The 26,573-nt window shown below is 53.9% G+C and overlaps 12 protein-coding genes across 12 annotated transcripts; 7 read left to right on the forward strand and 5 right to left on the reverse strand.

The window, feature by feature from the left end:
* Positions 1–360: 360 nt before the first annotated feature.
* On the forward strand, positions 361–1,277 carry SEPMUDRAFT_37940 (Ribosomal_S9-domain-containing protein; the record flags this gene model as incomplete). The annotated part of the gene is made up of 2 exons (XM_016908688.1): positions 361–1,126; positions 1,186–1,277. 2 exons carry the CDS (start codon positions 361–363, stop codon positions 1,275–1,277), a joined length of 858 nt encoding a protein of 285 aa, XP_016763710.1.
* A 245-nt stretch (positions 1,278–1,522) lies between these two features.
* Positions 1,523–4,171, reverse strand: SEPMUDRAFT_60592 (MFS general substrate transporter; the record flags this gene model as incomplete). Its single annotated transcript, XM_016909531.1, has 4 exons — positions 3,187–4,171; positions 2,788–3,133; positions 2,021–2,636; positions 1,523–1,941 (listed from the first exon to the last, which is right to left on the reverse strand). The coding sequence occupies exons 1-4, from the start codon at positions 3,300–3,302 to the stop codon at positions 1,523–1,525; spliced, it is 1,497 nt and encodes a 498-aa protein (XP_016763711.1). The 5' UTR covers positions 3,303–4,171.
* SEPMUDRAFT_114679 (uncharacterized protein) lies at positions 4,028–4,374 on the reverse strand (the record flags this gene model as incomplete). Its single annotated transcript, XM_016901105.1, has 2 exons — positions 4,028–4,185; positions 4,227–4,374. The coding sequence occupies 2 exons, from the start codon at positions 4,372–4,374 to the stop codon at positions 4,028–4,030; spliced, it is 306 nt and encodes a 101-aa protein (XP_016763712.1).
* A 287-nt stretch (positions 4,375–4,661) lies between these two features.
* SEPMUDRAFT_161739 (LAG1-domain-containing protein) lies at positions 4,662–6,448 on the forward strand. Its single transcript, XM_016907956.1, has 2 exons — positions 4,662–5,725; positions 5,782–6,448. The coding sequence occupies exons 1-2, from the start codon at positions 4,748–4,750 to the stop codon at positions 6,244–6,246; spliced, it is 1,443 nt and encodes a 480-aa protein (XP_016763713.1). The 5' UTR covers positions 4,662–4,747; the 3' UTR covers positions 6,247–6,448.
* A 789-nt stretch (positions 6,449–7,237) lies between these two features.
* SEPMUDRAFT_26562 (uncharacterized protein) lies at positions 7,238–8,347 on the forward strand (the record flags this gene model as incomplete). The annotated part of the gene is made up of 2 exons (XM_016908413.1): positions 7,238–7,527; positions 7,600–8,347. Coding segments are annotated over 2 exons (1,038 nt in total), but the record flags the coding sequence as incomplete, so codon positions are not given.
* A 1,473-nt stretch (positions 8,348–9,820) lies between these two features.
* SEPMUDRAFT_147434 (uncharacterized protein) lies at positions 9,821–12,197 on the reverse strand. Its single transcript, XM_016904296.1, has 2 exons — positions 10,425–12,197; positions 9,821–10,366 (listed from the first exon to the last, which is right to left on the reverse strand). The coding sequence occupies exons 1-2, from the start codon at positions 11,999–12,001 to the stop codon at positions 9,994–9,996; spliced, it is 1,950 nt and encodes a 649-aa protein (XP_016763715.1). The 5' UTR covers positions 12,002–12,197; the 3' UTR covers positions 9,821–9,993.
* Positions 12,198–13,045: 848 nt separating this feature from the next.
* Positions 13,046–13,557, forward strand: SEPMUDRAFT_38768 (Sm-like ribonucleo protein; the record flags this gene model as incomplete). Its single annotated transcript, XM_016908719.1, has 3 exons — positions 13,046–13,171; positions 13,266–13,379; positions 13,510–13,557. 3 exons carry the CDS (start codon positions 13,046–13,048, stop codon positions 13,555–13,557), a joined length of 288 nt encoding a protein of 95 aa, XP_016763716.1.
* Positions 13,558–13,966: 409 nt separating this feature from the next.
* On the reverse strand, positions 13,967–16,222 carry SEPMUDRAFT_11981 (uncharacterized protein; the record flags this gene model as incomplete). Its single annotated transcript, XM_016901545.1, has 3 exons — positions 13,967–15,076; positions 15,440–15,679; positions 15,788–16,222. Coding segments are annotated over 3 exons (1,785 nt in total), but the record flags the coding sequence as incomplete, so codon positions are not given.
* Positions 16,223–16,401: 179 nt separating this feature from the next.
* On the forward strand, positions 16,402–16,725 carry SEPMUDRAFT_114685 (uncharacterized protein; the record flags this gene model as incomplete). The annotated part of the gene is made up of 1 exon (XM_016901106.1): positions 16,402–16,725. One exon carries the CDS (start codon positions 16,402–16,404, stop codon positions 16,723–16,725), a length of 324 nt encoding a protein of 107 aa, XP_016763718.1.
* Positions 16,726–16,916: 191 nt separating this feature from the next.
* Positions 16,917–20,034, reverse strand: SEPMUDRAFT_60609 (uncharacterized protein). Its single transcript, XM_016909532.1, has 3 exons — positions 19,818–20,034; positions 18,585–19,612; positions 16,917–18,537 (listed from the first exon to the last, which is right to left on the reverse strand). The coding sequence occupies exons 2-3, from the start codon at positions 19,437–19,439 to the stop codon at positions 17,335–17,337; spliced, it is 2,058 nt and encodes a 685-aa protein (XP_016763719.1). The 5' UTR covers positions 19,440–19,612; positions 19,818–20,034; the 3' UTR covers positions 16,917–17,334.
* Positions 20,035–21,699: 1,665 nt separating this feature from the next.
* On the forward strand, positions 21,700–24,914 carry SEPMUDRAFT_147436 (Cyclin_N-domain-containing protein). The gene is made up of 3 exons (XM_016904297.1): positions 21,700–22,121; positions 22,332–24,103; positions 24,154–24,914. The coding sequence occupies exons 1-2, from the start codon at positions 22,110–22,112 to the stop codon at positions 24,063–24,065; spliced, it is 1,746 nt and encodes a 581-aa protein (XP_016763720.1). The 5' UTR covers positions 21,700–22,109; the 3' UTR covers positions 24,066–24,103; positions 24,154–24,914.
* Positions 24,915–25,147: 233 nt separating this feature from the next.
* Positions 25,148–26,407, forward strand: SEPMUDRAFT_147437 (1,3,6,8-tetra-HN reductase). The gene is made up of 3 exons (XM_016904298.1): positions 25,148–25,229; positions 25,286–25,948; positions 26,011–26,407. Exons 2-3 carry the CDS (start codon positions 25,312–25,314, stop codon positions 26,193–26,195), a joined length of 822 nt encoding a protein of 273 aa, XP_016763721.1. The 5' UTR covers positions 25,148–25,229; positions 25,286–25,311; the 3' UTR covers positions 26,196–26,407.
* The last annotated feature ends 166 nt before the right edge of the window (positions 26,408–26,573 follow it).

Genomic DNA, 26,573 nt, shown 5'->3' on the forward strand with positions numbered 1-26,573 from the left:
TTGTTTATGACAGACAGACAGAATTATTGCGAGGGGCACTCAGCCTTGTCCCAATGCAGAAAACTAGCGAGCCGAGTCTTGGCTCTATCTTCGCTTGACTTGACTTCAAGGGACGTCCATCACTGGCGAGCGAGATACATGGCATGCACAATGGAGGCAGTGTTGCGTCGCCACGGCCTGCGCACGCTGGTTGCCGCACCTCCAAGAATATGTCTCCGCCAAATGAGACGGACAATGGCGACGGCAGTGGATGGTGGACCGCCAGCCATCAATGCCGCTGCGGAGTTCCCTGAGGAGGACGGCAAGGTCGTCTTGCCGTCCAGATCGAGGCCATCGCGGTTCGGCCAAGTCAGAGGCGAGATGATTGAGACACCCGCCGACGTGGGCAAAGGAGGAAGAGAGCAGCGGAGGAATAGCAGCTCTTCTATACCACGACGAGGCGGTAGGGGCGGCAATCAGGACGATCCCCATACCCACCCCGTTCTCAGGCGCATCAGGATTGTGCCAGCATCGCCCTCCTACTTCACTGCGACGCCTCGCTACATTGACGATCTGCTGTCTCTGTCCGCGCTTCTTCGAAAATACCAACTCCTGCCGGTCCTTCCACCAGGCGATGCTCCACGAGTCGCATGGAAGACGATAGATCAGTACAAGACCGAAGTCGCGGAGCCCGTGCGAGCCAAGAGCTACAAGATGCTGCTGGAGTTGCTCAAGCGACTGAACTACATTCATCCATCTCTCATCCCCGCCGATGTCACACAAACGCTGGAAAAGTACAAGCGAGTGGTGCAACCACATCACAATCGACCTAAACCAATACTGGTCGACAAGTTTGGGAGGTCGAAGGCAGTCGGGAGGAGAAAGAGCAGTGTAGCGTCAGTTTTCGTCGTCGAAGGTGAAGGCAAAGTGCTCGTCAACGGCAAACCCTTGACAGATTACTTTGGACGTCTGCATGATCGAGAATCGGCGGTGTGGGCACTGAAGGCTACGCAGAGAATGGACAAGTACAATGTATGGGCACTGGCTCGAGGTGGTGGAACGACAGGACAGGCAGACGCGATTGCGCTGGGGCTCTCAAAGGCTTTGTTGGCACACGAACCGGACTTGAAGCCTGCGTTGAGGAGAGGTGAGCATTCGACAAGTAATCCGTCCGCGAACTTGTTCCCCCAACTGACACCTCTGCAGCACATGTCATTACACGCGATCCTCGAAGCGTCGAACGAAAGAAGCCTGGCAAGCTCAAGGCTCGCAAGATGCCTGCCTGGGTCAAGCGTTAATATATGTCTATACCATTGTATTACCATACTGTACAGCCGCCAGCGAGACGAAAGGACTTTATTGTTCTTCACCACACCTGAGTAATATGCCTTGATTGGCCGAGAACCGACTCCCTACTCTATATGCCTACTCACGCGAACAGCGCATCTCACCAACTCTAGGTGAGAAAAAAAAACATCGTAGTAGGCTCTCAACGTGGGAACTAGCCCAGTACGGCACTGGCGATTGTTATCCGTCATTTCCATCAGGCCTTCAGACGTACAGCAGTCACAGGCGCACCATCGGGAACACTCTGGACTTCTTCAAGAACAGATTCTCTCATCTCTTTCCTCGCACGTCGGCGCTTCAAACTCTCATCAACTCTGCGAACAAAAGCAAGAACGGCACCAAACGTGAGCACCCCAATTCCAATGCTGAAAGCTCGGCGGTAGCGTGGAAAATCGTCCGACCGGAAGATCTGTGCACCGTAGATGCCCGCGATGTTGGCTCCCATGATCACCAGTGCCATAGCGAGTGCGCGCTCTTCCGAGTCGGTGCACGTGAGCGATAGCCAGGTGATGTTCAACGGGTGCGAAAATGTTCCGAACGTCTGTGTCAGGACGACGCCGAAGTACTGTGCTCCTTGGTTTCTCACTTCTGTAAAGATGCGATTGAAGACATAGGCTACAGACGATCCATAGTGGATATCAAGTCAGCGGCCAAGTCAGACGCGGTGTGGGTTACGTTCAAGTGAATATCTTACCAAGAACTGTCAGCGAGAGACCCGCTATGACCGTCTCACCACGTTTGTCGTAGCGGTCGGAAATGTAGCTGAAGAGGAAGGAGACGGGGATTTGCACGAAGAGACCCACGGAAGCCAACGCATTCGATGTGAGTCCTTGGAAGCCCATTTCCTTGACCAGAGAAGGAGCGTACGTGTCGAATCCACGTTGCGGTCCATTGTTGCAGAGGGTGATGAGAAAGTGAATCCACGTTCGCCAACTGGAGAACGTCTTTTTGAAAGCTGGTAAGCCAATCGACTTCTTTTTCCGGCCCTTAGCGGGGTCGTCGAGGAGGATACGGTTTTGAAGAATGTAAATCTCACGCTCGGAGAAGATGCGCCATTTGGGAAGGAAAGCGCTGTGAGGGTTTGCGAACGAGTCTGGTAGGAGGAAACCGAGCACGAAACCTGACGCTATGGTGAAAGCCCCCATGAGAACGAAGAGCCAGAACCACCCAGGTTTGCCGCCGACACCACGCATGTGTAATATACCATACGCCAAAAGCTTTGCGGAAGCCTGGCCAAATTGGTTGCCAAAGTAGAAGATCATGACTCGTTTGGCTGTTTCCTTGCGAGTGTACCAAGTTGACAATGTCCACTAGACGTGATTGGTCAAAGGTAAGCAAATTTCTCTGGACAAGCGAGCCTCTTTCACGCATGTCTTCTTTGAGTCTTGGCGCCGTAGCAGGCAAGATCTCAGTGAGACATCGAGCCCAGAGGAAATTTCGATGGTTCGAATCGTTACTCACCAAACCACCGGGAATGAAGCCTGACTCAGTGATACCGAGCAGAAGACGAGATGCAATGAAGGAGCCGTAGTCATTTTGCCACGCCTGGAACGTACTGACGGTGCCGAAGAGGAAGAGTTGAAGGGTGAGCCATTTGCCCGGGCCAACTCTGTAAAGTATCATATTGCTAGGGATTTCGAATAGCACGATACCAAGAGAGAGCATCTGCTGGCCGACGTTGAATTGATCTTGAGTGATGTTGATGTCCTCGCGAAAGGAATCAGTAATAGCGTTGGCGATATTCCCCCGATCGAGCTGCAAGCAGAAGAAGCCCAGAGTCAAGAGGGGCAAGATGATCAAATCGAGTCTGACAAACAGAATTAGCATTGGAATACCGTTGCTGGAACGCTCAACACCCACTTCCTCTTCGCTTTCCTCTCCTCCGCTGGCGACCAGTCGGATGTGGGCGACAGTGCCCGTTCACCACTGCTGGCATCTTGATACTCCTTCTCGTAATACTGTTCTTGGAGACCCATGGCTGCAAGCCGCCAGGATTCGACGATTGAGCCCGTCTGTTACGATAGTGCTGTGATGACAGGATTCGGGAAGTGCACGGATGAGGAAATGTGCGCTGGAGAAGCAGGTAGATTGATGCAGCCAGAAAAACTGGCACAAGCCGCTTTCAGCTCCAGAGTCCTCTATCATTATTATATCATTAAGACAGGTCATCACATCATCTCGTGGCGCCCACAAAGTGTGCGTATTGTCCCGGATGACAGTACTCCAGCGAAGACTAGAACTTCGCTACGAAACCGCATCTTCGCTAGCATCTGGGCATTGAACCGGCAGCGGCTCTGATAGGCAAATCTTCTGCCTTTCGACAGCATGTCTAGCATGATGTTCGAAGGGGACAGCTCTTAGACTTCATACTGGTACACTTGGCCGTCTTGGCTTTATGGCGTGCTGCGTCGGCAATGAACAGAGGTTGGAGAAAATGGTCATCCGAGGGCCCGACTTGGCAAGGCACATCGCAGCGACGACCATTCTGAGGTGGAAGCAAAAGTCCATTGGGGCATGAAGTTTTGCCCATAGCTGGACTAGCCGCACAGCGTGTGCGGAACAAGGAAAGCGGTTCAGCGTTCCCCATTCATTATCCAAATGACAGATGGTTTCAGGCGAAGCCAAGCAGGTTGATCATGCTCGCCTCGCCATGTCTGTCGTGCCGGCTTCTCTTGCGAGCTACCTCCACCCTCCTACTTCATCAGATACCGAGGCCTTCCTTGATGGGGCCGCCGGGCACAGAAGTGCCACGGTACGACCCTGAGGCTCGGACCAGCGAGATGGCATTCGATATGTATAGCGGACATCGATAGTCGGAGGTTCCACGTGTTGACTGGTTCCCAAGTTCATATTTCAGCGCTGTAAAGGATCAGTTGGGTCCACCGCCACGTGAATGGGACCGTCCCGTCCAATCCACCCGGCATCTTCCATGCAAGTCAACGCGTCGATGTCGTCGATGTCGCGAGGCTCTAGGTATGGTATATCTTCATCCTTGGTGAAGATGGCGGCAGTCGAGCTCCCCGAGCGCTCAAAGCGGCGGCCTGTCATTGGTGATGACTGGCAGATTTCCGCACGTGTCGCACCAGCAGCTTCGAGAACGAGTCTGGTAGTAACAGCAATGCAATACTGCTGATGCTGATGCTTAGGCTGGTGGTGGATGCTGGGGATAGTCGTCGACAAGGAAGACGCGCTAACTGGCTAAGGTAGGTAGTTCTAAGTTCTAACCCAATTTACCTCCCCCCTGTTCAAAGGTCTCCCGAGTCGGGAGCTTGTAGGTACTGTACATTGACCTTGGTAGAGGAGGTAGAGGAAAGGCACTCACTCCTTCTGCCACCTTTCCGCTCACCACCCGTCGCTCCTTACCCAATCGTGCCCTCCGGATCTCGACATCTTCCCCATCTGCAGACGGGAGCTGCACACCATGTCGTCTTCCGATCAACCCGAGGCCTTTCCGCCGCTCGTCAGGCCCAGCACGACCCGGCAACACAGCGCCAACGTGGTTCGCACGCGACGCCGAAGGAGCTCCAACCTGGGCGGAGACCCGCGCGGCGACACTGGAGCGCAAGCATTAGCCACGACTGAGCTCTCGCAATCGCACCAGTCGTCGCGGTCGGACGCGCCGGCCACCTCCACCTCCCCCTCCCACTCCCACTCCCACTCCAAACCCACCATCAAGTCCTCGAAACGCAGGAAAGCCAAGGGCTTGTTCAACCGGTGGAAGCGCATGTCGCTCAGGCACACGTGGGTCAATCCGTTGATCCTCACTCTGCTCATACTGGGCGCGTACTTTGTCAGCCCCGGCGAGCAAAATCCGCTGCACGCGGCCATCTTCCTGTCATACCCCAATCCGGCATTGGAGGAAAGGACGAGCGCACTGCCCGCACATGTTGGTCATGTGGTGCAGTATGGCAAGGGCATGAAAGATTTGGCCTTTGTGGCCTTCTACACCGTCGTCTTCTCGTTCACCCGCGAGTTCTTGATGCAGCGCATGATTCGGCCCATTGCGATATGGTGCGGTATCAGGAACCGGGATAAGCAATCTCGCTTCATGGAGCAATTCTACACCGCCATCTACTTTGGCATATCCGGGCCCTTTGGGCTATATGTGATGAGCAGGACACCGGTCTGGTATTTCAATGTGCCAGGCATGTATGAGGGGTTTCCGCACCGAGCCCACGAAGCGCTCTTTAAGGCATACTATCTGCTGCAAGCTTCATACTGGGCTCAGCAAAGTCTGGTCATGGTGCTCGGCCTGGAGAAGCCACGAAAGGACTTCAAAGAGCTGGTGCTGCACCACATTATCACATTATCTTTGATCGGCCTCAGTTACCGTTTTCACTTTACGTATATCGGAATTGCCGTGTACATCACACACGACGTCTCTGACTTCTTTCTCGCTGTGAGTCTACTCTTCCTCTCGCCAGTCCCATGACCATCTACTGATCTGATGTGTAGACATCAAAACTGATGAATTACCTGGATGCATGGATCACCCCACCCTACTTCGTGTCTTTCATCGCCATTTGGGCGTACACTCGTCACTATCTGAACCTACGCATCCTGGCTTCACTTCTTCCTGGTGGAGAATTCCAGACTGTGGGGCCGTACACACTGAACTGGGCAACTCAACAGTACAAGTGCTGGATCTCTCAGACCATTACTTGTGCTCTCCTCGCTAGCTTACAGGCCGTGAACTTGTTCTGGTTCTTCCTGATTTGCCGCATTCTAGTACGTTTCATCCGCACCGGCGAAGAGCGAGACGATCGTTCGGATGTCGACGAGGACGAAGGCGCGGACGAGGATGTTGCCAACCAGCCTCTGATGGGGGATACCACGCAGCCAACGGTTGAGCTAAACGGGGAGCCGATTGAAGCACCAGGTACCGGCATCGATGGGAGGGCAGGGCTCAGAAAGCGATGAATGCCTCCGGTATGGTATCGGCTTTTGCGGATTTTTGTAGCGTTCAAAGCAGCATAATGTGGACCATAGATACCGGTGTGCCTTCTCCCCGGCTGGAGATGGACTGGTTGGTTGTGCTTGAATAAGAGTGAAGCCAGTGTAGGATTATGTTGATGGACAGCAAGGACATAGGCACGACGATGATTATATATTTGTACAAGCCCAACTGCGTAGTTGAACACATGATGAGCATAGTAGCTACCTACATGTATACCTAGGTACCTATGCTACTTATGCTATGATACTCATCGGAGAGACAGTCGGACACGAAGCGTCCCGGTCGTAGGTGAAGCCAGATGAGCAGAATAGACTTTGGTGATGGAACGCTACCAGGTACCTCCTAGAACTAATCACAGGCCGAGATCTACAGGCGCGAACCCGGACCCTACTCCCAGCGCGCGCGCCATGGTCGCGTACATGCTAGAACTAAACGGTACATCCTGTAGAATTAGGTAGAACTATACCTTCCTGGTCATGTACATGTAGTTTTCCCCCACTGCCACCATCAATGACCATCGCCTTCACACTCGACTCGTTCCTCCTTCTGCTGCTTTGCGCCACGGCCATCTACATCTTGCGCTGGATGCTCATAGGAAGACTCGCCAGAACGGGAGTGCGGTCCGTCCTTGCCATCCCACCAGGGCCACCACGAGCATCGGCATCGACGCACGTCCCATTCGCGAACACGTCCCCTCTGCAACAACGCGCCAACGCCGCACAGAGTGCCTGTTCGACACGACGTGCCCCGATCACCATGTTGCGCAACGCCGTCAACGACCTTCAGCGGAAGAGCGGGCAGACCCAGATATCACAGTCGAGCTTCGCACCATCTTCATTCGGCAGCCAGCAGCAGGCGGCACAACCCGTCAGTCCGGCCTACAAGAACCCGCTGAAGCCGAGTTCAGCATCCGCTCTGAATGGCGTCCGGGACTCGCGCTCGCCGCACCGCGCTGGTATCAAGCGCACGTCGAGTGGACTGGCGAAGTCGCTGGACGGCACATTCGAGAACGACGGAGGCGCGAAGTATCAGCCAATCGTGATTGGAGGAGGACAGGCAGCAGGCAAGGTTAGCATACCTCAGGCAATGTTTGACGAGAACGAGTTTGACGACGACATCGACCTGGATGTGGAGGAGCCATTGGCGAGAACAACGAACATCGTCAGCTATCCGGACCTTTCAGCACATCTGCCCGAAAAGACTGCACAACGCAGCTCTCAGACCGCAGCTGCATCATTGGACTCGTATCCTTCACTTTCAACAAACGCTGCTAAAGCCGGCGATGGTCTCATGGACTTCAGCTCCCGCTCAGAGAGCCATACGATGGTGGAACCGGAGCCGACTAGCAGTGCACTTCCCTGGTCTTCATCACCTCTTGAGCACTTTCAACCTACTGGGCGACCCCAGCAATCTTTACAGTCATTTGCATTTGATGGGACAGTCAGCAAGAAGTCGGGAGCACAGCAGGATGGCTCGCCACAACCCAGACCTGCGAAGAGGAGATTATTGCCATGGTTTGAAGGTCTGGGTCCACAGAAAGACTCAGAGCCGACGCAGTCAATTGGGGGCACAAAGTACAAGTCTCGATCTAGCATGGCCACTCCCGCACCAAGTAGGCATCCCGATAACAAAGCTTCTTTCCCGTGGAACACGACCGCTAGCGCAATCAAAGAGCAACAAAAGAAGAAACGAGAAGAAACGAGAAAAATGTCCAGCAGAGTGGTTGATGGTACGGAAGAATCGATTCGAAAAGCCACATCAAAACAGAAGCGTCCTGCCAAGGTATTTCTCAGTGATGAGCAGCAGCATGTGCTTGAGCTGGTGATCGAGAAGAAGAGAAGCGTCTTCTTCACGGGATCTGCAGGAACGGGTAAATCGGTATTGATGCGTGAAATAATCGCATCTCTTCGAAGACAGTATCAACGGGAGCCCGACCGTGTTGCTGTGACAGCATCAACAGGCCTTGCTGCCTGTAACGTTGGTGGTGTCACACTTCACAGCTTTGCTGGCATTGGGCTTGGTAAGGAAGATGTTCCTGAGCTAGTGCGAAAGATCAAAAAGAATCAGAAGGCCAAGCATCGCTGGATGAGAACGAAAGTGCTGGTTCTGGATGAAGTGTCGATGGTGGACGGGGAGCTATTCGACAAGCTTGAATCCATCGCACGACAAATTCGAAATAACGGGCGGCCGTTCGGCGGCATTCAGCTCGTGATTACAGGAGACTTTTTTCAATTGCCACCTGTGCCCGACAGTGGGCGAGTTGCAAAGTTTGCCTTTGACGCATCGACGTGGCCTACGAGCATTGATCATACCATCGGACTACATCATGTCTTTCGACAGAAAGATCCAGGTAAATATGCACCCCATGCGTATCGCTGCGGCACACTAATCTATCTTCAGTCTTCGCTGGTATGCTCAACGAAATGCGTGAGGGTCGGCTGACACAGACCTCAATCGAAGCCTTCAAGAAGCTCTCGCGACCACTCACTTTTGAAGATTCACTCGATGCCACGGAACTATTTCCAACTCGCCAGGAAGTCGATAGGGCCAACACTGATCGACTAGGTCGTTTGCAGGGAGAATTATTCACGTTTCCGGCGCGTGATGGCGGATCTATCCAGGACAAGGGACAGCGTGACAGGCTTCTTTCGAATTGTCTGGCACCAGAAACCATCACTCTGAAAAAAGGCGCACAAGTCATGTTGATCAAGAACATCGACGAACAACTGGTCAATGGTTCTCTTGGGCGCGTGATCGGTTTCATGGATGAGCGACAGTTTGACAGCTATAACAATAACAACATCGAGACTGCTTTCTCACAGTCGCCTGGCGGAACTGTGCAGAATGACAGCGGAGACAGCGCACCAATCGACGCACGGCAGATGATGCAGGGGATTACCACCTCCCGCAAGTGGCCACTGATCCGCTTCCCTGTTGCGGATGGTACTTGGCGCGACCTGCTGTGCGAACCGGAGACGTGGAAAATCGAACTACCCAACGGGGAGGTGCAAGCTTCTCGTTCTCAAATCCCACTGATTCTTGCTTGGGCACTCTCGATACACAAAGCGCAAGGTCAGACACTCGATCGCGTGAAGGTGGACCTAGGACGAGTATTTGAGAAAGGACAAGCGTATGTGGCGCTCAGTCGTGCCACTAGGATGGACGGGCTGTGCGTGCAGCGGTTCGATGCCCGGAAGGTGCAAGCACACGACAAGGTGCGAGCATTCTACACCAAGCTTGCGCGAGTGGAGCTCCAGGAGAAGAATAGTGATCGCATGAAGAAGATTTCCCAGCCTGTCGTGAGGAAGGCGCAGGGCTACGAGGCCAATTTCGTTAATGGCGACTTTGACGACGATGTTACGTTTGCGGAAGGGAACGAGGTCTGGGATGAATCTGGAGTCGATCTGCATACCTAGCTAGTAAGGTACCACCTGCCTAGTGACCAACGTCTGTCTGTTCACCCATGGCGAATATGTTCGTTCGGCTTGGCAGACGTGACTTTTGTATGTACAGAAGAAAAGTGCCAAAACTCCCGTCATCTTTTTGAGAATAATAGTGTATTGCTGACTGTACTGTCGTCCACCTCCTTTCATCCTCTGTTGTTGTTGTTGTTGTTATTGTTCGTCGTCTATACTGTAAAGTTCTAGGTATCACACAATGGCTATACAATAAGGGTAGTCGGCTGTACAGCAAATCGGGAGCTGATATCACTATCGTCGACTGGACCGACGTCGAGTGCTCAGTCGAGATTTGATGCCACGACTCGTAAACCAGGCTCCGACTTGGTCCCATAACATGAAACCAAACACCAAAAACATGAACGCAACCAGGCTGGGGATCGCCACGACCCAGAAAAAGGCAAAAGGATGCGCAAGACCTGCGCCAGAGGCGAAATTCATGCCAAAATAACCCGAAATAAAGGTCAAAGGTGCGAAGAATACCGTCACAACGGCGAGAATCATCATGAAGTTGTTCGTCTTGGCACCGACGGTATTGAAGATGAGCGTCGAAATGTTGTTGGCGCTGGCATCCATTTGCTCGAATGCTTGGATCAAGGTGATACAGTGGTCGAGCACATCGCCACTACGGAAAAGGGTCAGTTCGCGAGCTGCAAGGTGAGTCGAGCCGAGAAGAGACGTACAAGTAAGTATGTGCGAGCGGCGTGATGGTGATGCTCGTCGAGTTGGTAGTGCGCCTCAGTGGCCTCTTCTTAATAAGTTCTGACAGCATTCGTGTTGCTTGTGGAGCCCCATCTCGATTTCGCTTGGTCAGATCCTGATGCTTCTGTACATTCGGCTTCAGATCTGGCACATCTGGTGCAGTGTCCGTAGGCAGCGCGTTGGTAGGAGTGGCTGGTGGTGGTTCTGAACTGTGATCACGTAGAGAGTTCACCAAGTGCACAACCGGCTTGAATAGGTTCTGAAGCATATCAATTTCTTCGCCGAAGATATGGAGCGCACGTGAAGTGCGAACGTTCGGGTTGGTCATGGCATCGATTTGCAGTTCTTTTCTTGCTTTGTTGTATGCATCTTTGACCGGGATAGCTAGATCCACAATCGCATCAATAATAGCCTGACTTAGCAAGGACGCATCGCAGCTTCGTCTAAGGATCGTTTCCTTGCTGTGAAGGCGCTCCAGGATAGGTGCTTCGATATCGTCTGCCGAGTGCTCGAAGAAGGAAATCACGCTGTTGTCTCCCATTAAGAAGATCGAGACTTGCTCTACGCTGACGGCGAGGTCATCTTGTGACAGTGCACTGTGCTGTTCCATCCACGCGGTGTGCTCTGGTATTTGAGCGCTTTCGTAGCGGTGCAAGGTCCTAATGTCTCTGACGGGGGCATCACTCGATACTCCGCTGTGGGCGCTGACAAACTCGTCCATGTTCCCGTCGTGGTTACGATCCAGATATGTCGGCAGTCCGCTCTGTTTCTGCGGTCGCAACCAGTCCAGCCAGGTGCGCAATATGCTCTGTCTCCTTTGCGTGTGCTTTTCGAGCTTTTCATCCATACTGTCATCACTGTCGTCCGAGTCGTTCCCCGCTGTGCAACTGCACTTGCTTTTGTCTCCGCGATGTTGGTGCATCCTGACCAATTTAGCTAAGGTCAGAACGACATACGCGTGGTCGGAATACCAATCCACTTTGGTGCGAGTTTTGGTATGGATCAAGTCCTCGATGGCTAGCCGATGCAAGTTGTACTTGTTGCCCAGTTGTCGAATGACGTCCCATGAGAGGCCATTGACCGAGATCCATCTACAGGTAAATTGATCGCCCCGATCTGCATCCAGGGCCTTCTCCAAGCTGTCATTGTCGCACTTGAGATGCGAGACATTTTCATCGCTGAAATCGATAATGTTGATGTCGCAACTGTTCTTCAGCTTCATGAGATGTGGCGGAATCTTGTCATCTTCGGCCGACGTGTCCACTCCTGGTTCGGCGCCTGGTTGGAAGTGCTCATGCTCGTGAATGTGCTCTGACTCGTGGTAGGCGGTTATTGTATTCGACCGAGAAGGTTTCCGGTGCCGGGCATCCAAGGTATTGACGGACGCCGGCATCGACCGTGCAGAGGCAACGCTTGCACCACTTCGTCGTCTCCTAGACATGGGGCTTCCGGGACTGCGAGGCGATGCTGCGGGAGGAGGGAAGACCGGGCGAGGAGACGGCAGCATCGTAGGCGTGGGCGCCTGGTTTGACCCGTCGAAATCACGGACGGTAGTCATGATGCCAGGCCCAGAGATGGGGGAATCCCATACAAGATAGTCGTAGTGATAGTCTGCTCAGAGGACCTGAATATGGGTGGGAGGGATGGGAAAGCGTGGGAGAACCGGTTCGCACGCTGAACCCAAGGATAGCCGGCCTTAGGTGCGTGCGGTGGGTTGGCCCGAGAGTTGCGGGCTCTCGCGGGCGACACACGGTGACGGTGGCGGTGACGGTGACGGTGACGGTGGATTGGCGGACTACCTCTGAGCGCAAGGGAGAATGGCGAGCAGCGAGGGCGATTTTGGGCGTGTCATGAGCGCGAGACGAGAGGAGAGGGTGGAAGTTGTTGGAATCTGGAGCGTGGAAAGAAGTCTGTAAACAGAAGGAAGGTGCACCAACACAGCTGCGCCGTAGTGGAGCTTGCAAATGCTTGGCTAGAGCTTAATCATTAGAGTTGAGTCCCGCAGGGGTGTCTGAAACAGGACAGCCCGAGGGAACGACGGTTGACGGAACGAACGTGTCTTGGCTTGTATTTCCATCACACCTCACTCAATGTACCTGATATGACTAATCTGTATCTTTAGCAGAAGGGAGGGCAAGAAGAGTGCGCTCCTGGCAAAAGAGAGATCGTAGGCTGGGCGACACTAACGTTGCCCACTTTGTGAGATACAGGTACATAAGCTACCTGAATATTCCTTACGTCCGCTTCTCCGTAGTGCAGGCCCGAGGCGAGGAGGAAAAATACCTAGCTGGGTAATATTGATCAGTAGTATCCGGTCTGCTAATCGACCGCGTTCTTCCGTGCCACTACAACATGAAGTACCTCCTAGGAGCTTTGAAGGAGGATTACCCCGCAAGGGACAGCGCCCGATAGGCGGAAGTCTAATCCCGGCAACCGGGCCCAGTTCCGTTCACGTGTGCACGTGCTTTACAGCCTTGCCTGGGGCAGACAACTTGGAAATCAGGTACATGTACGTACCTGACCACGCGAGCTTCACCAGTCGACATCATCACTCACTCACTCACTCACTCACTCACTCACTCCACCACTCTCACTCCCTACAATGGCCGATTCCCCCGAAAATGGCGACAACCCCGTCAGCGAGCCCCTCGATCTAGTGCGACTATCCCTCAACGAGACCGTATTTGTGAAGCTGCGCGGCGATCGCGAGCTCGCCGGGAGATTGCACGTGAGACTGCCCATCCATCCATCCATCCATCCACCTTTCACACGCATAAACAACGAAACAGGACGACGAATACTGATATGGAAGATGGTTCCAGGCATACGACAGCCACTGCAATTTGGTGCTCGGGGATGTGACCGAGACGGTATATGTGTGGGACGACGAAGATGAGGATAATGTGCGCGCGGTGAAGAAGCAGTCGGAAATGCTGGTGAGTTCGAGGAAGCAGGGAGCCGGCAATAATGAGACGAACACATGAAGGCGCGCGTGCCAATGTGGCCTTCTCCCTCCGGATGGATATACGAGCACTCGCGCTAATACATCCATTCTCTTGGTGCTAGTTCGTGAGAGGAGACTCGGTGGTTCTCATATCACCGCAACAGTCATGAGCTCGCAGATGGTGATGCGCAGAATATACGAAATCACTCTGGACACCTCTGCATGGGCACAATGCCCTCCCGAGGCGAAGAAGCAGAAGGTCACTCAGCCGGTCAACATGGCCACCACGCGCGAGGGGTGTACCATATAAAGACTTTGGCGTAGCAAGAAGCAAAGAGACGGGTAGAACACGGGAGCTGAGGAGCGGGACGAACGCTAAAATCGTCAGGACATGGTACAAATGAACTGCGAGAAGCAAGAGAATCAGAGAAACATGCAGAGATGACAAAACGCTATCATCTGTGAGGTCCGGCCTCTCTCTCTCACACACACACTCAGGTCACATGCATGTTATCCATCGAGAATTTGCGGATTGACTCCCACTTCCAGAATCCAGCCGAACATGCCGTGAGCCTACGCGATTTCCCACGTAGCAATGCCAGACGAAGCCCACCCACATCTTCCTTTCCCCCGCTGGTACTCCTGTAACGTCAATCCTCGGCCGTCGCGGCCACCAAACGACGTGAGGGCTATTAACATGATTTTCTGGCCCGAACGACCAAGGTGTTCCCTCGGTACATCCGCCCACCACACCGATCCGTTTGTCTGCAACGGTGGCAGGTTCCGATCGGAATTCTTCTCTTGTGCATCAATCAGCAGAACAAACAGATACGGAGGTCCTTTCCCGTTCCGAATCGGGTCCCAATGCGGACAGATTTTCTGAAAGGAGAAGCGCACAGTGGGTCCTTGTTGTGAAAGGTCAATCTTGCTCTCAGATGGGCGCATAGAGGTTTTGGATATGCCTTCTTCTGTGCCGCTGTCAAACATGGTCGCGCCAGTGCCATCCTTGTGGGCCATCGAGTATTCTTCCCACGAGAGAGCTGTGCCATCCTCGCGATACTGCTGATCCCTGCGTTCAGGATAGTGTGAGAGGCCAAATATATTGTTGGACATCTGGAACCAATCGGGCTTGAAACTCTTCTCATACTCCTGCGTCTCTTTCACATTTCCAGCTCCCCAGCACGAGTCAATCAATTTCCATTCGCCGCCATCAATTTTCACCACGTTCCACGCATGATCAGACTGGTATGGCGGTATCGGCTGACCGGGCGTCAGAGGGCGGTAGCCAAACCCTTTACTCGCACCAGAGATCACGAAGGATTCCATACCGGCCTTGACTGCAAGAGCAGTGAACAATCCAGCATATCCTTCGCACACAGCGAGACCCGATTGAATCGTGCTCTGTGGTGTAGAGCCCTGCACATTGTTGCTGAAGAACGCCTGCGTATTGTACGCGATGTTATGATGCAGCCACGTGAATATGCTTCGGGCTTTGTCGGTAAGTGAAGTGAAGGGGGCCGTGAGCTGTTGAGCTAGCCAGCCAACGTCGTGCGAAGGGATCGACTGTCGTGGAAAACGTGCCGCATGCGAATCGGGACCAGTGAAGTCACGGCAGTGCAAGCATGAGTTCGTCGGGGCCGTGGGCGACGGGTCCAGCGCAGCCACGCGGGCTGAGAGATCGAACCCTGACTTTCTAGCAAGCTTCTCCAGCAGCTCTTTGAGCCAGTATTCATTGGATCCGAGAGACTTCTCAACTTCCACCCCATCTTCAAACACGATCAAGGTTGGCCAGCATTCAATCTTGTACGCCTGCGCAATGTCCTTGTTATCGTCGGTGTTGATTTTAATGAATGCGATCTGCCCTGGACGAGAGTACTCTTTCGCTAGACGTTCATAATCTGGCGCAAACTCACGACATGGTCCACACCATGGTGCCCAGAAGTCACTCATGACGATTCGATGTGACGACAATATCTGTGAGAAATGTGCGTAAGACGTGATTGTTACTGCGCCAGCTGGCGAGCCCGGGAGGGAGCTTGACGAAGGTGCAACGTTTGGCTTTGGCTTTGTCGCCAGCAATGCTGCCAGATTCGGCTTCGTGCTTGCTGGTATCGGTGGCGGAACTCCGCTGGCGGGCGCGACGGCATCATTTCTCGACGCGGATGCTGGGGCCGAATTGCTCGTTTCGTTATTGAAGCCCCAAGATAGCGCTGAGGTTCGTGCTTTAGGCGCTGGAAGAGCCTCTGCTCTCACGGAGAGTGATGTCGATTCTGACCTTTGGGGCACTACTTGCTGGGTAGCTGATCTGGTCGGCAGTGGAGGTGGCGGCCCTTTAGCAGGACGAGGTGGAGGCTGCGATTTAATCACAGGGGGCTCAACAGCTTTGGATCCATCCGTCACTCGATTGTTTCCTACTGGAAGGGGAGGCTGGATGACGGTCTGTCTCACTGGCACTGCTGGCGGCGTAGTGCCCTGTTGCACTTGCGCCACACGAGGTGTAGATTTAGTATGCCGCAATGGCCGAGGCCCATTATATTTCTTGTCGGCAGCTTCCCTCTCCTCAGCTGTACGCTTTGGGGGCAGAGCAGGAAGGCTCGAGGGATCGAACTCAGATGCTCGAATCTTGAAGAGCTCACCACCGGCTGATCTTGATGTGGTCACCGAGCTCGTAGATTCGGTACTTCCCCGCCTGTTTTGAGCATAACCAGGCTGAGAAGGAGTCTCTGAGGGGCGTCGTGGAGGCAGAGCCGGTGATGGGCCAGACGGGGCCCTTGGAAGTGGACCTGGCGCCTGTGAGGACTGCGTTGATGAAGTCCTTGAGGGAAGAGGCGGCCTCGGCGGTGGAGGTGGTCTTGGTTTTTGATTGTCTGAGCCCTTGCCATTTGTCGTTTGATGATTTTGTGGTTGTCGAACAGGAATGTCGCCACCGGCGTTCTGGAGCTTCAGTGCTGCTATGCGCTCCTGTATAGATCCCATCTTGGCCAGTAATAGGAGATCCGAATGGATGTGAAGCAATGATAGTGTACGCACCGCAGACTGCCTTTGGCACGGTCGACAACTTGAAAGTCCCTCACTTGCCAAAGCCTGCCGCTACTGTCCTCGGTTATTTTGAACGCAACTGCAACTTGCTCGACCTGTGGGCTTTGCCACCACGAGGAGCTAATGCAATCCTTCGAGGCATCAGAGATCCATGTGACTACGGCGGAATCTCCCAGCTGGTATTGGCAGCTCTGGATATGGATATGGATATGGTATATAAGTTGAAATGGAAGTGGAAATACCTAGGTAGAAAGGGATGGAATGATGTTCGAAGTGCACCAAGACCCATGCGCTTTTAGGTTACTTAGTAGGTTTTCAAACTGCGTCCGCGGTCAAGACGTGGGGCATCCATGGATGTTATTACGAGGTAGGTATGTTATAACGGAACATTGGATCAGTCTGTCAGGTTCAGGCACGAAACGCAGGCGGGTTCAGCCAGACACTAGGAGCATGACACGTGGGACTGGGACTGGCATTGGTGATAGGTTGAAATTCGCACTCGGACAAAATAACCAGCAGATGATGAACTCATTCACCGACACCAGAAACTAGGTGATCCTTTATCCTCCTAATCCCACTGTATCAATCTCTATTCATTCTCTGGTCTTCGAGCTTTTGCGAGCTTGTCTAGTATGGAACTCGTACCATTCTGCAGTGCCATCCTCGGGCTGCCTCCTTCGCTGCCGGTGAAGGCCAATCTAGTTCCTATCGCCAAAAGCTCAGACGACATATGAAAATCATACCATCATTAACAGCATGCCTTCCACCCGTAAAGAGCGCCTTTAATCCAGTACCCGCACTTTTTTGGTTATGGTTTTGATGTATGAAGACCCATGATCGGAGGCGGCTTGAAGCGCTCTGTTTAGTCGTGGTAACGGTGGTCGCGGTGCGTCGATGTAACTTGGGTGCTACCGCTTGCGCTTCTTGTCCCCGTTGGGAGCAGCGGGAGCGAGGAAAGTGCTCTTCAAGCCGTGCGTATGATGTGGCGGCGGCGACAAGTCGTCGATAGCATTCTCGCTCTCACCCTTCTTGATAGTGACACCCATATGGCGCCCGTACCGGCCCTTGCGACCATTTCCTTCATCTTCGCTGACGCAGCCGTCAGCTCCGATTCCAGCATCCTTGCAACGACCACACGGACGTTGACGGTCGCAACCTTTCTTGCTCTTGCGGCACCGCTGGCAGCGAGGTTTGGAAGACAAGTCTTCTTCATCAACCCCAAGCTGGTGCTGAAAATTGATGGTGGATGCAACAGACGCCTTTCGCGACTGCGTCTGCGAGGTCAAGGACGCCGGCGACATTGGCACCTTGATGCTGCCTGCACAGGGCTTCTTCGTCTTTGAAGACATGGACAGTTGGCGAGGCTTGCTCACCCGTCCCATCAACATGGAGCCTTCCTTACGAGTTTTGCTTTTGGTCTTGATCGACTTTCGTTGTCCGTCAATGTCCATGCCATCGCTGCCAAAGTTGCCATCACGCTGGTCTTCGTATTCTTCACCACTTGTCCCGTCGCTTGGCAGTTCGTTCAACACGCGCTGCTTCTTTCTGGCAGGTCCCATCTCTTCCCTGGGGAATGCTGGCACCGTGGGCAGCTTCAAATCCTCCTCCTCATCCTCCTCTTTACCCGACTCCTCCTGGCCGTCGTCTTCACTGCCCTCATCAGACGAGGCCACGTCTGCTTTTCCACTAAGTGCATCATCGATAGTGGAGGTCGAGGTTCTGCCATGAGAGAAGGCAGTCGGATCGCCGAGTCTCATCAGCTGCAGAGCAACATCCTCATCGGATATGACACTGCCAATCGTAGGGTCTGGGGTGGGCAGGACGCCATTCGAATTGCGGTTCGAGCTTGCACCGCTGAGGCGATTCCCACGCAGCTGTCTGCTGGGTGGTTGGTAACCATTCTGATATGGATTTGTCGGGAACGGCGGCTGCATGTTGCCAAAGCCATTGCTATAACTTTGAGGTGAAGGCAGAGGCTGCTGGTACGAAAATGTCTGCTGATTGGAATATGCGTACGGGGACGCCAGGTGTGGACCTGAGCGACGCTGAGGTGAGATAGACGATATAGAGGTACTCATAGGTACCTGTGGGGGAACGAAGAGAGGCAGTTCCTAAGCAAGTCAGTTGCATGTTCCCATAGTGCGGATATCGTCCTTACCGAGCTCTCGAATGCTCGCTTCCTGCGACCTCCCTCCACGATGTTATCAACCGTGATATCGGCTTTGATCTCCTCTGCCTTGGAGCGCCTCGAGCTGGCGACTGAGCCATTATCGTTGTCCCCGCTGCTGTACCCGTCGTTGTCGCCCATTTGGCTATGACCTTTACTTTTCGTTCTATGCATTTTTGGCTTACCGCCAGGAGCAACCGAGGTACTGCGTCGGCCGAGCTCTGAGTGAGGAGACACGCTACGAACTCCTGCAGATCGAGCAGCAGACCTAGAGGGCGAGTGTCCGTTGCTGTGTGTTGGCGGGCGCATCTCGAATGGTGCGCCGAGGGTCAGCTTCTTGGGGCTGGCCGAGTCTCTCACGTGGTCGCTGATGACAGCAGGAGGGGGTCCGACTGTCCTAACGTAAACCACCATGTCGTTGTCAAAATTATCGCATGCTGCAATGATGCTGATGCCTTCCTCGTTCTCGAAGCTGACGCCATACTCGTATAGGCCGTAGAAGTTCTTGACGGTGGTAATGATCGATTCCGTGGTATCATGTGGCGAGATCATAACGCGCATGGGTAGTCTAGCTTGAATGCGAGGGTCTTTCTGGTCTATGAGCCTGAAGACAACATGCTTCTGGTCCTTCTTTGCAGGTGACCCATGAGTGTGACCAGGCGAGGCGGTGGAGCCATGCTGACCTCGCAAAGAGCGCTGTGTATTCCCAGCGTGTGCTCTTGTATCGTGGTGTGGTTCTGAACCTGATGCGCCATTCCGAGTTGAATGGTGATGAGTTTGCCTCCTCATGTCGCCTGCTCCAGCAGTTTCTTGGTCACCATTGGACAACATTCGTCCCAGGTCCATAGTCTTGTTTATGAGCCTCCTTGCACTCTGATAAGATATACTGATGTATGAAGGACGTGTTAGGACCTTATATGCGCTGTGTTGCTGGAACGCGCCGACCTCGCCGTCGCTGGCGCAATGGGAGTGGGAAGGTCGGGGAGCGGCGACGATGTGTCGTGGAGAGGCGGGTCCTGCTGGTATTCTCTTTCGTCAGTGTGCTCTCATAATGTTGCCAGTGAGGCAGCGACTCGAGGGCATGTTAGAGTACGTGTAGGCATGTGGAGGCTGCAAAGGGATGGGCGAGCGGTCTGGCTGATGAGCAGACGATCTAGGCCGACAGCAGCGAAGGTTGTGATATTGGGGTCATCAGTAGTCGGAAATGAGCAGTCTGGCACTCACCTGAGTCCTCGATGCGTATGAGCAGCCGACTGATGGGTGCTTGATGGGTGTTTTCAACTCAGGTCGTCAACCTTGTCGTCGCCAGTCGAGGTATCGGCGCAGCGGGCGAGAGGCGCTGGGGAGAAGGATGGAAGAAGGCTGTCTCTGCGTATGCAATGCACATGAGCAAGCGCGCAAGATAGGACAGCCACTGCCAACCCCGACAGCCCACGCAGGTCGGGTTAAAGATGTCGACGTGGTTGTGGGTTGTGAAGAAGGACGCAAAGGTGGTGAGTGGGGACTGACTACTGCACTGATGTATGCCCTGCCCTCCACTTGACCTGGCCAGCCCGTGCTCCCACTACTCTATCTAGTTCTGCTCAATACTGCGCAACCTGACACTTTTGGACACTACATTGCTCTATTCTGCAAAAGATGATCGCGTACAGGATAGGCCGACGACGATATACATGTAGTGGTGTGCGCCTTTGAACTGACCTCTGTAGCCGCCATCCACCACATTTGAATTTGGAAAGTATGGCACGGCATCGGCCCAAATCCAGTCGTTCGGCACAGAACGACTGAGAGATCAGTTTGTCATGCCACCGGCTGGAGCGCAACAGCGCCAATTCAGAGCTCAACATTATTAGCTGCATACTCCAGGCCAGCGAGATACGCCAGAGTGCCAAAGTGCCAAATGCGCACGTCAAGGGCCGAAGGACTACTTCGCGCTCCAATCACAGCTCATAAACGGTGCAGATCGGTTGGCATACTGCGCACACGGCAGCGCCGCTGTATCTGCTTAAGAATATTCAGTACAAGAGCAAAGAGTATGGGTGCTTCATTCGATCTCATGAGCGACCTGACGAGAGACAACGGTGTGGCAGCTTTGCAAGCAGCGATGGGACTAGGCGAGAAAGCCGAGCGTTCCGTGGTTTGGCTGGATGCATACAGTAGTCGTGCTTTTTCCGACCTGGTTGTCAGCAGGGTGGCATCTTGTCGCCCTGCCACACCGCATTCTCAATTCGACTTTGCTCAAGTCGAATCGTGCTAGGGAAACGTGCAAAGACTGCGAAAATAGAGAAATGCCTCCCCGCTGTCTTGATGGCGTTGCCGCGCATTGGTCACACAAGGACGATGTGCATCTTGCATCCACCCTTGTGCGCATGAGCACTCGTAGGAGGTAGCGCTAACGCTCAGCTGGCGCATATTGCGTCCTGAGTGTCCGCCGAAGACGGCACGATAAGTATTGCAGTAGCCCGAGTGCTTTTCAACCTTGGGTAGGTGGCCTCTCTTGAGGGGTCTCCATCCTAGCCTCGCCAGCTCGATTTGCGATGTCAGTTTGTGCCGCTCCGTTCGCCGAAAGCTGTGGAGTTTGAAACTGTCCGCTCCCAGTCACGGCGACAGGCTCTCGATGCACGATGCCGACCGACCGACAGCGCATCACGCACTAAGACCGCGCGCGCGCGCACACACCGCACGGTTGTCAATGTCGCGACGGGCCCAGGCAGTGGTGTAGGAACAACTGCAAGTCGATGTGGTGGGAAAGTGTTTGGCTGACGCCGGCACGTGTGTTCGCTCAAGAGCGCGTTTCCGGGATGGATCAGGGAGCGCGTCAAGGCAACAGAGCGCAGACCCATGGTATGCGGTCGGCGGGCCGGCGCATGGGGTTATGACCAGACAGCCGTTGTCGCGCATAGTGAGCAATCATTTTGACGGTAGGTATGGGCGTGTAAGTGCGGTATTGCGGATGTTGAAGCACATTGTCGGACTGCACGCTGGTGGTGAGTCCCGCGTTCTGAGTCCTGCCAGCGCCGGGTTGTGACGTTGCGCCGTTGCTGGGTACATCCGGTGTAGGGCCCTTTACGGACTAGCGTGCAAACTAGCTCCTTCCTTGCGGGCTTGTTTACTATCAAAACAGCTAGCTACCTGACCTTCTAGACGATCTGCTGCTCGTCTGGAGCACTCGCAGTCTGGCAGGAGGAGTTGTGTGCATTTCACCACGCATACCTTACTTCAGCAGCGACATCGAGCAGCCATAGCCATACACCCAGCGCGCCGACCGGCTTCTGGACAACCTGCACGCACGCTCGCGTCGCCGACTGCAGATGTTGGTACCTGCATCTCGACTTCGCCGGTAGCTTGCAGATTCGCATCGGGAACGACGACAACCAATTCCTGTACGCGACTTCACTACTGGCACTTCACCACATCACGCCTGCCCGCAGCACGACGACCTCAGTTCCGCTCAGCACCCTCGTGACCGAGTCACACCATTGCAAGCGACACGCGCCAATCACCACCGACACGGCAATGGACGCGAAGGTAAGACAGTCACTTCATGGCACTTCAGCACACCCAATGACAAAACTGCCTCTCCGTCTGTGTATACTGCACCATCTTCTGCCTCGCCCATCTGCACGCATCACAAGCGGCCAAGGCGAGCCTGAAATGGCACAGATTCCAGCTCACGGGCGCAATTGCTCGCTGCTGCTCCTCCAAATGACATCTCACCCACTGACACTGCGATCACAGCCTCAGCGTCCCGCCTCGCGCGCGGTGCGCCTCAACGACGAGAACATGCATCCATCACAACCGACTGGCCTGCCCGGCAAGACGCTGCACCAACGAACCAAATCGGCGTCCAACATCAACCTCAAAAAGCACATCCTTGGCGAGTCGAACCCTAACTCGAAGTTGGTGCACAAGGACGATTCGGAAATTGGCAAGACATCGCCTGGTAAGCTGAAATACGTGGAAGAGCAAGCCGTCGCCGCTCCGATGCAGCGTCCAGCGGTGCGGCCGCTCGGGCAGAAGAGCAGTAACATGCAGATGGCGGCTCCTGCTCCGGGCACGACGAAGTCGTCTGGGTCGGAGGAGCCGTTGCAGAGGAAGATAGCGCCCAAGAAGAGCACCAAGGTGTTGAAGGACGTCGCCGTGCCAGCCACACTGCCCGAGTTGGACACGAGAATGTCCAGCGACTCATCACACCTTCCTGCTGCCCATGCCGACGCAGCTGCTCGGTCACATACATATGCCGTGCAGCAGCAGGACATGCACGCCACAGAGGCCGGTGCGCTTCGCGATCGTGACTCTGCAATTGGTCTTCGGCAACACGTTCAGTCCGTCGTACCAACTGTCATGCCTCAGCAACAAGTATATCTGCAGACTCAGCCACATCAAACTGCCTACAGCAACTCTACTCCAGTCACTGAGCAGTACGATGAGTACGACGATGAGGACCAGGACTACATGACTGCGAAGTCCTTTGGCATGTGCGATCCTACCACCGGCGAAGTGACTACCATCTTCAATCCTTCGAATAACCAGAAGGCTGCTGCCGAGATCGCTGAGGCCAAGAACCATGTCGACGTTACGCGCACTGCAGAGGACATCGAAGACGAGCAGTGGGACACCTCCATGGTTGCCGAGTATGGCGACGAAATTTTCGACTACATGCGTGAGATGGAGGCGCGCATGTCCCCCAACCCATTCTACATGGAGATGCAAGCTGAGATCCAATGGTCGATGCGCGGCGTTCTCATAGATTGGGTCGTCCAGGTTCACCAGCGCTTCAACTTGCTGCCGGAAACACTGTTTCTCACGATCAACTACATCGATCGCTTCTTGTCCTGTAAGGTCGTCTCCTTGGGCAAGTTGCAACTCGTCGGTGCCACCGCCATTTTTGTTGCCGCGAAGTACGAAGAGGTTAACTGCCCCACCATCTCCGAAATCATTTACATGGTGGACAATGGCTACACTGCCGACGAGCTTCTCAAGGCCGAACGGTTCATGCTCAGCATGCTGCAGTTCGAGCTGGGATGGCCAGGACCAATGAGCTTCCTCCGCCGCATCAGCAAAGCTGATGACTACGATCTTGAGACGCGTACTTTGGCCAAGTACTTCCTGGAGGTCACCATCATGGACGAGCGGTTTGTTGGGTGCAAGCCCAGCTTCCTCGCAGCTGGGGCTCACTGCATGGCTCGCCTCATGCTGCGCAAGGGTGACTGGAGCAAGGCTCACGTCTACTACTCCAACTACACCTTTCGCCAACTTCACAAACTTCTGTGGGCCATGCTGGAGTGCTGCCAGGACGCTCAAAAGCACCACAGCGCCGTCTACGACAAGTACACCGACAAGCGGTATAAGCGTGCCTCCACTTTCGTGCGTGGGGAAATTCTCAAAGGCTTCGTTTTGCCATTCTTCAAACCAGTGACAAGCAGCTTTGCTACTCTGGGCGCACAGGACCCCAGTTGGCAGCAGCAGTAGTCGCGTCATGGCGTGGCAATGGCAGGTGTCTATTCACTGTAAGTCAGCTCGCGGCTGGTAGTAGTAGTCTTGCTAACAATGCTCTCAGTTCTCTTGCAGTGGCGACTTTACACTCGCTGCGGACTCAACGGACCTTTTGGCTGTTTGATACCTGAGCACTCCAGACCTTGAGGCGAGGTCTTTCTTACAATGGCGCATGGGTGGTTGCTTATCCAACGATTGAGACGATATGGACGACGAAACGAACCGACTCACCTTCGACTTGTCCGGGTTTATGCAGATTGATTGAGCTTTCCTTTTGCGGTATGTTGTTCCATCCTCCTTTTCTTCCACCACGGGCAGCGGCAGCGACAGCGGCAGCGACGGCGGCGTTAGGTAGATTTAGACTAGTACTCGGCTCGTTGAAGCTTTTGAGGTGGTAATAATACAGGGAGGGAGGAGCGCAGGAGCTCCAATAGCGATGGAGCGTTGAAGGCCAAGATGGTCAAAGCATAGAGAGGCACGGAAGCATGGCTATACCACCCGACTGTCACCATCGGACAACGACGGGGTGGGGTAGCATGGCATGGTATGCAAAGCATCTGAAATAACGCTTCCCTCTCTTCTCTGTTTCGTGAGCCAGCAGCGTCCCAGTTGACGCAGGGTCGGTTCGCCGAGACGGAACCCCAATGATGGCTCTATCGCTCTGCTTCATCCATTTTTAGCGGGAAGTATAGCGAGGGATCATCCATCGAGCGAAGACCCCACAATAACTCGCCATTCGGATCTTCGTCAGCGCGAACTTCGAAGCTGCAGCGGAACGTGTTGGGTTCCTGCAGGTACCCTCGACTTCTCCGAACTAGAAGATGGCTCGGCGAATACCAGTGCAGAAATGCTTCGTCTACACTACTAAGTAGGTACCATGGGTGCATCGCCAATAATAATGAGGCCAGCAATTGTTCACCTGCATGGAGAACCGTCGATTCCCGGATCCCCACCAGACTCCCGGAAGTCTTATTCGGTGCCGGATCTGTTTCATGTGTTGCACGATGATTGATATGAGTTCGAGGAGTGCTGTGAAGATGAAGAGGACAGCCCTCTGCTTTTATTCCTGTTCTTTCTCCATTGACATCCTTTCCACAGCTTGAACTTCACAGCCTCAGCCCGCTAGCTCGCCTTTCGCAGGTGCTTCTTCGCCCTCCCAGATTACGCTAGATCTTGTGCTAATAGTCACTGTGCAGCCTCCTTCCTCTCAACAACTTCCACAATGTCTTCTGACCAGCAGCCCGTCCTGGTTCAATCCGCATCCCTGCACGGCAAAGTCGCCATCGTCACTGGTGCTGGCCGTGGTATCGGTCGAGGATGCGCCATCGAGCTCGGCAAACGTGGCTGCAGTGTCGTGATCAACTATGCCACCAGCAAGTCGTCTGCAGAAGAAGTCGTGAAGATCATTGAAGAGTGTGGTACAGGAGCCAAGGCCATCAGCATCCAGGCGGATGTCAGCAAGGTGTCCGAGATCGAGCGTCTCTTTCAGGAAACTAAGAATCACTTTGGCAAGGTCAATATCGTGATGAGCAACAGCGGAACAGAGTCTTGGGACAAGACGGAGGCCATCACTGAAGAGAAGTACGACTATGTCTTCAACCTCAATGCGCGAGCCCAATTCTTTGTGGGTCAGGCCGCGTACAAGCACCTGGAAGACAACGGTCGTTTGATCTTGATGAGCTCGATCGCTGCTGGGTTGCTTGGTGTTAAGGACCACGTTCTTTACAATGCTTCGAAGATGGCAGTGATCGGCATGATCAAGGGATTTGCCACCGACTTTGGTGTCAGAGGCATCACAGTCAACGGTGTGGCCCCCGGTGGTATCAAGTCGGATATGTTCACGCAAAACGCATGGCATTGTGAGTTATTTGCTCTTCGGTAGAAGTCTGTGATCATGATTTGTGCTAATCCAGACGTATAGATATCCCAGGTGGTACGCCAGACTGGCCGGCGGACAAGATTGAGAGCCTCATGGCCGAGCATTGCCCGCTCAAGAGGTGTGCGACGCCTGAGGATGTTGCGAGAGTGGTGGCTTTCCTGTCTTCTGACGATGGCGGCTGGGTCAACGGACAAGTGATTACCATCTCGGGAGGATCTTCGCAATAATTGTGGTCTGAAGTCATAGAAATAGGTCGGTCAGGGAAGGCAGCAAGCAAGTGCAATAGCAGTACGGAGCATAACGCGTGTCGTGTATGGCTGGCATACTAGGAGGTATTACTGGCAGCGGTGCAATCATAGAGATTTTAGGTGCATGTATTGCCAATCGGGAGAAAATAGGTAGAGAGAAGCTTGGAAGTTTGATTTAATCATTTGACCTCGACTCGAGCCTGCTGACCCTTGCCGCCTGCCTCCACTTTCCTTCCTTTCCTGCCGATCTCGCTTGTTTCCCAGAAAGACTAGAAACATTCTCTAATTTCTGCGAGCTTTGTTCGGATAGACCTGCCACTACTCCTCGATACCATAACCTAACGCCCAAGAAACTCG

The sequence above is a fragment of the Sphaerulina musiva genome (assembly GCF_000320565.1).
Source record: "Sphaerulina musiva SO2202 unplaced genomic scaffold SEPMUscaffold_2, whole genome shotgun sequence".
NCBI classification, from domain to species: domain Eukaryota; kingdom Fungi; phylum Ascomycota; class Dothideomycetes; order Mycosphaerellales; family Mycosphaerellaceae; genus Sphaerulina; species Sphaerulina musiva.